The sequence below is a fragment of the Saccopteryx bilineata genome, chromosome 1 (assembly GCF_036850765.1).
Source record: "Saccopteryx bilineata isolate mSacBil1 chromosome 1, mSacBil1_pri_phased_curated, whole genome shotgun sequence".
Classification (NCBI taxonomy): Eukaryota; Metazoa; Chordata; class Mammalia; order Chiroptera; family Emballonuridae; genus Saccopteryx; species Saccopteryx bilineata.
This window is the reverse complement of record NC_089490.1, coordinates 10,353,210-10,362,281: the sequence shown is the minus strand read 5'-3', so window position 1 is coordinate 10,362,281 and position 9,072 is coordinate 10,353,210. Positions and strand designations below refer to the sequence as shown.

Below are 9,072 nucleotides of genomic sequence, written 5' to 3'. Positions count from 1 at the left end.
GTGACTTCAAGCTGGGCAGATTGCATGGCCTGTGGGAACTGCTTCTTCAACTCCTTAAAAACACAGCCAGAGGGTCCAGATCTCTCTCTCAACCTTTATTCTCGGTTCCTTGCTGTTATCCGGATAATAAAAACCAACCACGCAAAACAGAGTCCCACCCTCTCCTTTTCCTCCCAGCGGCCCCCTGTTGTGGGCACGTGTCTGGGATGGGAGTCAGGGTGTGGCCAATGCCACAGGGAGGAAATGAACTGGCTCAGAGGGGGAACCTCAAAAGAAAGAGAAATAAATAAAAAACCCTCCCACCCCCTCTGGCCAGGGTCAGTGCTTCCTCCAACTGCCCAGGGAGCAGGGAGCAGAGCACTGCCGGCTGCCTGTCGCCTGCCTGGTCAGGATGGTACAGCAGGCTGCAGGGGGTGGGGTGACAGAAGAACTGTACCACAGGGACAGGGGAGCAGAAATGTGAGGACCAAACTGATATCCGGGAGTGTGCTGTCCTGGGCCCCCGGGCACCGGGGCAGGGACCAGACCTCTGAGTGAGGGGAGTCCGGCCTCCACGGACAGGAGGCTCTGTGGGAGAGGGGAACGCTAAGGAGGGTCCCCAAGAGCAGCCTGGGAGGAGTGATCCAGGCATCAGCTTCCAGGCACAGCGTGAGGACTTGTCCTCACAAACGGAGGAGCCCACGGAATCCATGGACTTGGGAGTGGAGCTGGGCAACTGTTCACAGAGTGGACGAGTCCACTGGCCAATGTGGGGTGGAGAGGGGAGAAGACCACAAAGGAATAGTGCCTGCGGGGACAGGATGGAGTACGCCCACCCGCGTGGAGGCTGACCCACTGGAGATGACGGGAGGCGACCGTCCCACAGACACGATGGCACGGGAGGGGCGGGGTCAGAGTCCATGGGGGGGGGGACGACGACACACAGACATTCACTTCAGAGGCTGAAGCCTCCAAAGAGGAGCCCGGGTGGGGAGAGGGGAACCGAGGAAGAGGGCGTAGCCCTGCTTCAGGGACCCAGGGGCTGGCAGGTGCATGGAGCAAGGTGGGGGAGGGGGAGGGGAGCTCAGAGCCGGGCCTCGCCCCCTCCTCCGGGCGTCTTCAGGCAGTCACCTCCGCCCCTGCCATCAGTGGAGATTTCTCGGAATACGGTGAGCATGGAGTGGCGGACTCTGTCGGCCAGCGCTGGGACATCATCTGGCGCCAGCCCTTCTGTGGGCACTGGGGGCAGCACCCGGACCTGACATCGCCCTGGAAGGGGACAAGAGTGTTCAGGGCCTGTCCGCCCGGGCCTCCGTCTGCAGGCTGGGCCCAGCTTCTGGACTACTGTCCTGCTCAGCCTTTCAGCGCTGTTCCCTCAAGCCTGGACACTGCGTGCCCGCTGCCTCCTGCTCCTGGGCCCTCACCAGAGCCTTCCTTACACCCTGTCCAGAAGCAGACGCAGCCCCTCCCGGCCCCGCTGAGTGGCTCAGCGGTTACTGCCCAGTGCCAAGCTGTGCACACACGGGATCGTATCTCTGCTAGACAGTACCAGCCTCTCTCAGAGGGGCCCCTGTGTGGGGGGCACTGAATAAATCCTCAGAGAGTCCTGCGGACATCCCACGGCTCGGACACTGGCTGTCCTGCCTGCCTCCTAGGGAGGGCCCGCTAGCCGCTGCCGTGGCCCCGCCCCCCCTCCACCCTGAGCGCTCACCGGAAGTGAAGCGGCGCTCCTTCTTGCAGTAGAAGTCCTGGTAGGAGGACATGACGATGGGGACAATGGGGACCTGGGGAGGGGAGAGCCATCAGCCCGGGGCTCCCTATGGAGCCCCCAGGACAGGCCTCTGCAGAGTGGAGGGGTGCTGAGGCTGGGGCCCAGAACCAGAGGGCAGTAGTCACCTGGGCCTGCACTGCGAGGTGGAAGGCGCCACGTTTGAAGGGCAGCATGGAGCCGTTGTGGTTGCGCGTGCCCTCGGGGAACACCCAGACCCGCACCTGGGGGGGAAAGAGGGTGGAGGAGGACACGCACGCAGGTGCCCCGTGGCCATGCCTAGCAGTTTATTCATTCATAGCCCCACGTCCCCCAGGGACTCACGTCCTGGGTGAGCAGGGTCTGGGCGACCTCAGACATGACACTGATAGCGTCCCCGGTGCGCTTCCGGTCAATGAAGATGACACCGGCCAGCCAGCAGGCCAGCCCCGCGGAGCCGGCCCACAGCAGCTCCCGCTTGGCGATGGGCACGCAGCGGCCGGGCAAGACCTCCATCATCCCTGGGATGGTGTGGGGGTGTGGGGGGTGCGGGTTGAGTCTCAGGGCTGGGGGAGGGAAGGGGACTGAAGGCCTGCCCCTGCTGAGCAGGAAAGGCTGCCCTGGCTGAGGGTGGGCTGAGCCCCCAGGAAGGAAGCCTGCAGGGCAGGCTCCAGGAGGGAGGGCATGCGGGGGCGCAGCCTCGGGGGTCTCACCAAGCAGGTCCAGGGAGCTCTGGTGGTTGGAGACCACGACGTAGGGCTGCGAGGGGGGGAAGTGGTGAGCCCCTCGCACCTCCACTCGGATCCCGTACAGGTATTTGATGTGGAGCAGCATCAGACGCAAGATCCTACGGGGTCACGGCATGCGGTTCCAGTAGGGGCCGCTGATGTCCCCCTGCACGCCTCGGCCCCCCTCTGCCCAACCCCCTGCTAGGCATCTGCGCAGTCGTCTCCCCCTTCTTGTCCCAGACCCTCACAGTACCTCCCGCCCACGGCCTGCCCCTGACCTGGGGTTCCCGGGTCACCCCGGGCCCTTACTTCATGTTCTCGACGTTGCGTCCCCGCACGGCGCACACAGGGATGGCCAGCACGGCCAGGAAGAGGATCCAGCCGTTGTAGAAGGCCATCTTGAAGAAGTACTTGGCACTGGGGCTGCAGAGCCACAGGGTGGGCAGCAGCAGGAGCAGCAGCAGGAGCAGCAGCAGCAGCACTGGCCACGCGCCTGGCCACAGCTCCATCCTGGTCACCTGCAGGGGCGGGGCGAGGGACGGTGGGCCTGATGCCTGCAGGGGGTGGGCAGAGCAGGCACAGAAGGCGGGAGACACAGGAGGGGGCCCGAGCTCCCACTGAAACTCCCCCGGAAGCCTCTTTAGGAGGGGGTGGGGAGACCGTCTCCCACCGCTCTCTCCGCAGGCTCTAGGTAACTTCTGACACACAGGAGACACGAGACGTGCGCACCCACAAGTCACACACGCACGATAATAAACGACAATAGAAAGGAGAGCCAGTGCTAGCAGTGGGTCAGGGTCTGCGCCCACACTGTCCCGTCTGGCAGCCGGCAGCCAGCCACACGTGGCTCCCGGGCACCCGAAATGTGGCCTAGTCCACACTGAGACGGGCTGGAGGAAAAGCACACGTCAGATCTCAAAAAGCTGGAATCAGAAACACCATGGGAAATGTCCCAGTAATAATCTTTTATATTGATTACATTTTGAAATGACAACCTTTTGGGTTTGATAGAGTAGATTATTAAAACTAATTTCACTGTTAAACGTTTTTCAATGCACCTGCCAAAAAATGAAACATTACACAGGTGGCTTGTGTTACTTTTGTGTTAGACAGGTCAGGTTTATATACTATATACACGCTGTGTTAAATCACGCAATCCGCATTTTATAGGAAACCGGCCTGGAGAGGATAAATGACTTAACCTGAGGCGATACGGCTCCTAAGGGACAACTTCCCAGCTTCAACCTAAGCGGCTTGTGCCCCTAAGCACTCAAGTCACACTGACGCGGCTGCCGTGCATAGGTGCACACACAGCGGTACAGTGCAAGTCATGGGACACCACAGCCACTCTCAAGGGCTACCTGGCAAGAACGAGGCTCGGTCACCAGGCAAACACAGACACATAAAGGTGGACTGATTCGCACACACACCACGAGGTCACCATCCCACCATCCAGACAGGACTGGAAATGCAGACCTAGAAAAGTCCCTCTCCACCCACGCAGCCTCCCGTTCCAGAAACCGCCGTGGATAGACACACACCAGGAGTAACCTCACCCATCAATCCTGCCTCTACAGACAGGCAAATGAATCCTACCTCTCCTTCCCTGCCTTCCAGCGGCCCGAGGCAGTCTGCCTGACCACGGCATCTGCCTGACCACCTGCCCCGGAGGGAGAAAGCTCAGGAGGAAGACCTGGGGCACCCGGAACCTACCTCCTGGGCTCTTCCTCCTTCCTCCACTCTGTGGCCCCACTGCTGGGGGTACGTCACAATTCACAGAAACAGCGTTCAGGCACAAACTCGTCAGGGCCAAAGACACTCCTTTCCAGGGGCAGGAAGGGCTGTACTCAAAGGTAAGCCCATTGCCAAGAACAAAGGTACCAGGCAATAGAGGAACGCAAGTCCCTTCCCTGTCAGTTCTGAAAGGGCAGCCTCCGGCCGCCCCACAGCGCTGCCCCCCAAGTTCGTGAGGGCGGACCAGACCAGCGTTTCTCCCCTGGACTACCGGCAACAGGCTCTTCAGCCTTCCCCGCCAGACCCTCCTCCACGTGGCAGCCAGAGACTTTTCTGTGACAAATCTGGGCATTTCCCTGTTTTCCCCAGAGGCCCTTCTTGACCAGTTGACCTGTTTACATCTTTGGCCACCCACCTACAAACAAACGCCTTTTTACTCCAAACTGACGAGCTTCAGTTCCTCGAACACACCGTGTTCTTTCATGCATCTGTGCCACGAACACGCTGTTCCTTTTGGCCGGAACACCCTTCCACCTCTTCACCTGCCTCGCTCAGCTGAGTGTGACATTTTGGAGGACTTCCTGAACCCCTCCAGGCCTGACTTTTCATTAGGCTTTTATCTTGATCACTGTTTCTCAAAGGAGGGAAGTATAACTTCTTGGACCTCACCCCAGATCTCCTGAATCAGAACTTTGGGCATTGGGCCCATTCATCTGTATTTTAACAAGCCTTGCAGGTGAGTTTGCGACTGACCTCAACACCACCATGTGTAACTGCTCACTGGCATTTCTGTCTCCCTCTCTCCTCTGTAAGCAGCTTGAGGGCAGGGACTCTGTCTTATCTCCAATGTCCAGGACAGAAGAGGACAGAGAAGGCACTCATAAGCGTCTATACTTGCCGAACAGATCATAAGGCTGTCTACATACCCAGGCAACCACAATCACTGACAGGGACAACGATTCTGAACATGAGTAGAACAGTGACCCTCTTGAGGGCCATGAGCTGTGAAAAGTCACTGGGGAATCAACAAACATGCCAAGCTGAGTAGTAATCTAAAGATACACATTCGATACACGGCCACAGCGGAAGCAGTGACCACAATCAAGATGGTACACGCCGTCATACACACAACAGAAACACACAGAAAGGGGACTACCACGCCACGAAGCAAGTAGCCGCTGTCATTGAACACACGCAACAGTGGAGGTGGGGACAGATAACCTGTATGGCAGAACTGACCCCATGGCATGCATGGAGCTTCACGCCCACAGATTGCACAAAGCTACCAGAGACCACGTGCAGGGAGACACGGCCTGGGAGGGCAGCCAGGTAAGGCACTGCGGAACGGTTCTCTGGGGAGATGAGGCCCAGTTGCCTTCTCTAATACATAACATTAAGTTGACCCTGTCTGGAGCAGAAATAACCAAGGACTTAGAAATACCACAGAGTGCCCGTGGGTTAATGAGCACATGGCTCCCAAATGTATGGTCAATAAAATTAAGAAATGATATCCGTCACCATTAAGCTCTTGCACTTTGGACATGTCACATCGGCGCAACACGCGAAGGGACACATATGCATGTGGAGTGAACGCTGACTGGGAAAACATACGCAGCAAAGAGAACAACCCGATCACAGAAGGAGCGTGTGTAAGTCAGGTATACCGCGGGTCCCACGCATGGACACGGCTGCAGACGGCAGGGCCGTGGACAGAACACGTGAGCCGGAGAAAACGAGGTAGAATCTCTACACACGAAAGCAAACATGCAGAAACATAGCATGTGCAAGAAACATGAAACCCAAAATATCAAGGTGCAATATGCGTGTGAAAACACACACACTTGAACATGTCAAGGCTAGACGTGAGATATCAGAGTAGGCGATCCTGATGGAAAGTCACATCCCCTCTCCACAGCCCACAGACGGCACAGGACGACCTGGCTGCGCACAAGCCGTTCCTGCTGTCGACTCACCACAGAAAATATGCCCCCCTACCCCACCCACCAGGCACTCGAGTGTCAGTCAGGGTCCAGCAGTGCAGAAGGCCACTGGAAACAAGAGGCCCGGTCTGGATGGAATCAGACCTGTCCGGGGCATTCCTAGGACGCCAATTCTGCCGGGGGTTAGGAGGGCCAGGAGCCGCCTTCGCTCGGCCCCAACCCCCCAGGAGTCGAGTGGGGCCAAAGGGCGAAGCCAGAAACCGGGGGAGGTGTAGGAATGCCCTCTCCAGGATTCCCTGTGCACACCCCCCCGCAGCGCACAGGGTCTGCCCCTCCCTCGGGGCTCTCCCATCCCCCCCCCCCGCCCCCTCTCCTCTCCCCAGCGACCCCCTCCTCAGCCTGCCCTCCCAGGCTCCATCTCCTCCAGGAGACCCCCTCCCCACCCGCTCCAACAGGCCCCCTTCAGCCCCTCCCCCCGCCCCATCCCTCTCCTGCCCCCACCTCAGCGGGGAGGGGGGCGTGGGGGGCCGGCCCCCTCCCCAGCCAGGCTGCGGCAGCGGTGCTGGCGGGTGGCTGTGTCTCTGCCTCGGTCGGGGTGTCGGTGCCAAGGGGGCGAGAGAATGGGGGGGTCTCCTAGCCCCGGCCGATGGAGGGGAGGGGAGAGCGGGAGTCTGGGCCCATAGCGCTGGGACTGGTGGGGGGCTGTCCCCCCGGCTCCCTCCCGCCCTTCCTGCCGTCTCTCGGAGGGCTGGGGCCGCTGCGGCCGCTATCCCCCCACCCCTCCCCAACGCCTGCTGGCTTCCGGGGCGGGCCAGGAAGTAGGGGGCGGTGATGGACGGCCCCGCCCGCCAATCGCCTCCCCGGCACCCAGACGTCTCCCCGTCACATCCACCAGTCTCCTCTCGCTCTCGCAGTTTGGGGAGAGCTGGGCTGCAGCATCTCTTTCATTTCCTCCATAAAGCTCCCTTTCAGCCGGCGTGACTCGTGTGTCCCTACGTGCTGTATTCCTCTCGGAGCCCATTCCCGCTCCCCAGCCTTCCTGAGCTCTCCTCACGTATTCTTGGTTTCCTTTTTTCCTTAATGCCCCTATCTGCGGCTTATCGCTTCCAATTCTCCGAGACCCCCTTTCCTGTCCCCCGCCACTCAATTCCAAACACTTATCAAGCATCTGCTGTATGCCAAGCCCCGAGTCCTTCACCTGCCTTTGTCCCTCTAGTCTGGTCTCTTCGCCCTTTGTCCCCTTCACTACCTCCCGGCAGTCCCAACTTCCTCCTCCACCAGCCCCCCGCCCCCCCAGCCCCTGCCTCTATAAAGAGAAAGGATACTTCCAGGCTTCCCAGGACCTCTCCCTGCCCCTGCCTTCCTTGTTAGGCTCTTGAACCTCAGCGCTGCTTTCTAGTGTCTTCCTATCAGTCTCCTTACGCACCCAAGCTGAGACAGCCCCTCTTCCCCAGCACAGAATCAGGGTGCATCTGGTTCTTACAATGGAAACGGGGCATTCGGGCTGCTTTCTTGGGAAGAAGAGGGTGCGGGAAGAAGGCTGATGGATTCCTCTGGGATAGGCCTGCCTTCTTCATTTCATAGCCACGGATCCAGCTCCGTCCCTAGCCCGCGTTCCTCGACTCCCATGACCCCTTTACCCAGGGTCCTTCCAGCACTGCTTGCTACCTTTCCCCGTCAACCTCTCCAGAACTCCTGAACCTTCACCATCCCCGCTCTTATCAGCTGGTGGCTGGACTGCCCGCCGCCCTCTGCGGCGCGAGCTTACACGCCCGGGAGGGTGGAAGATGTAAAGATTGCACGGGAGTGGGAGGAGTGTTACCTAGGGCTGCGCCTCGGGCCACAAGGAGGGTCCCTGTAGAACAAAGGCCCACGCTCGTACGGGAGGGGAGGCCCAAGCTCTGCAGCAGCTTGCCTAAGTCCCAGGGGTCCAGCCGAGGAGGAAGACCCCCGTTCTCCCAGGCATCTTAACTAGAAGGAAAGGGCAGGCATCAAAAACAAACGGCCGCGGTCGCCTTAAAGAAAAAGGGGGTGGGTGGGTGGGCCTTGCCCCTCTGCACCCACTCGCCAAGGGGTGGAGCAGGCCTCGGCTGCTGAGGTTTAGGGCCGAGTCGAGATCGGCTCTGGTTCTACGGGTCACATTAAAAAGGGGGTGGGCCTTTCGGGCAGCTCTGCTCCGTAAATCACCTAAAGCGTGGCGGACGGAGGCGTCCCGCCGAGGGAGGGGGGAGGTGGGTTAACACGCCCGCCGCAAGTCGATGCTCGCACCATCCAGACGCCGGGCTAATCCCACCTCTCCCTGCCTCACTAAGAGGGAGGGGCGCGCCCACGCTCCGCTCTCTACGTCACCGAGGGAGGCCGGAGCCATTTTGAACCTTGCGACCCCAGTATTTGCCCTCTTTACTGAGCTCTTCGCCGTCTTTTCCGATCGCGGCCCATTAGTGGGGGGGCGGGGGCGGAAGAAACGGTCCAATCAGGCGAGAGAGACCATATCCGGAGGACCCGGATGTGGCTGAGCTTGAGTCCTTTGAACCCCCAAACCCCGCCAATTGTAGAGCAGTCACTATGGCGACTAGGCAGAGGTGAAGGGGCGGGACCAGAGGAAGCTCAACCCTCACAAGGTTGGACCACTCCTTCCCGCCGCCTGCTGCGCACGCGCATTTTACCTCATTACCAGTTTCCGTCGAGTTCTAGCCAATCGCTTGCTTTGGAGCCGTTGCCCAATAGGAGTCCAGACAGGCTCTGAAAGGGGAAATGAAGGAAAGACGAGGGTTCAGACGGGTGAGGTCTATGCAGTCCCGAGCCAATTGCTTCTGGCCTTTGGATATGACTGGCAGCTACTCAGACCAATAAAGCCTCCTTTGGCCCGGCCAGTCCCTTTGCATTGCGTGCTGACTGCGACTCTGTAAGCCAATCGTCATTGTGCAAGGGCAGGACCGCGTAA

General features: G+C 59.7%; 1 protein-coding gene across 7 annotated transcripts; it reads right to left on the bottom strand.

The window, feature by feature from the left end:
• Positions 1-80: 80 nt before the first annotated feature.
• AGPAT1 (1-acylglycerol-3-phosphate O-acyltransferase 1) lies at positions 81-8,581 on the bottom strand. Of its 7 annotated transcripts, none has more exons than XM_066259493.1 (8): positions 8,316-8,581; positions 7,951-8,099; positions 2,764-2,972; positions 2,440-2,573; positions 2,072-2,247; positions 1,876-1,971; positions 1,691-1,763; positions 81-1,248 (listed from the first exon to the last, which is right to left on the bottom strand). In XM_066259493.1, exons 3-8 carry the CDS (start codon positions 2,961-2,963, stop codon positions 1,064-1,066), a joined length of 864 nt encoding a protein of 287 aa, XP_066115590.1. In that variant the 5' UTR covers positions 2,964-2,972; positions 7,951-8,099; positions 8,316-8,581; the 3' UTR covers positions 81-1,063. The 7 variants fall into 7 exon arrangements, with proteins under 7 accessions (XP_066115590.1, XP_066115779.1, XP_066115872.1 ...); XM_066259682.1 differs by having other exon boundaries at positions 8,504-8,522; XM_066259775.1 differs by lacking the exon at positions 7,951-8,099.
• Between the last annotated feature and the right edge of the window lie 491 nt (positions 8,582-9,072).

What these genes read in the sequence shown, in the direction of transcription:
- AGPAT1 (XM_066259493.1), bottom strand. Translation starts at nt 2,963, where the DNA reads ATGGAGCTGTGGCCAGGCGCGTGGCCAGTGCTGCTGCTGCTGCTCCTG. An exon ending in AGACCCTGCTCACCCAGGAC is followed by an intron (nt 1,972 to 2,071) that starts GTGAGTCCCTGG and finishes TTTCCCCCCCAG; the next exon opens with GTGCGGGTCTGGGTGTTCCC. An exon ending in ACCTCGCAGTGCAGGCCCAG is followed by an intron (nt 1,764 to 1,875) that starts GTGACTACTGCC and finishes TCCCCTCCCCAG; the next exon opens with GTCCCCATTGTCCCCATCGT.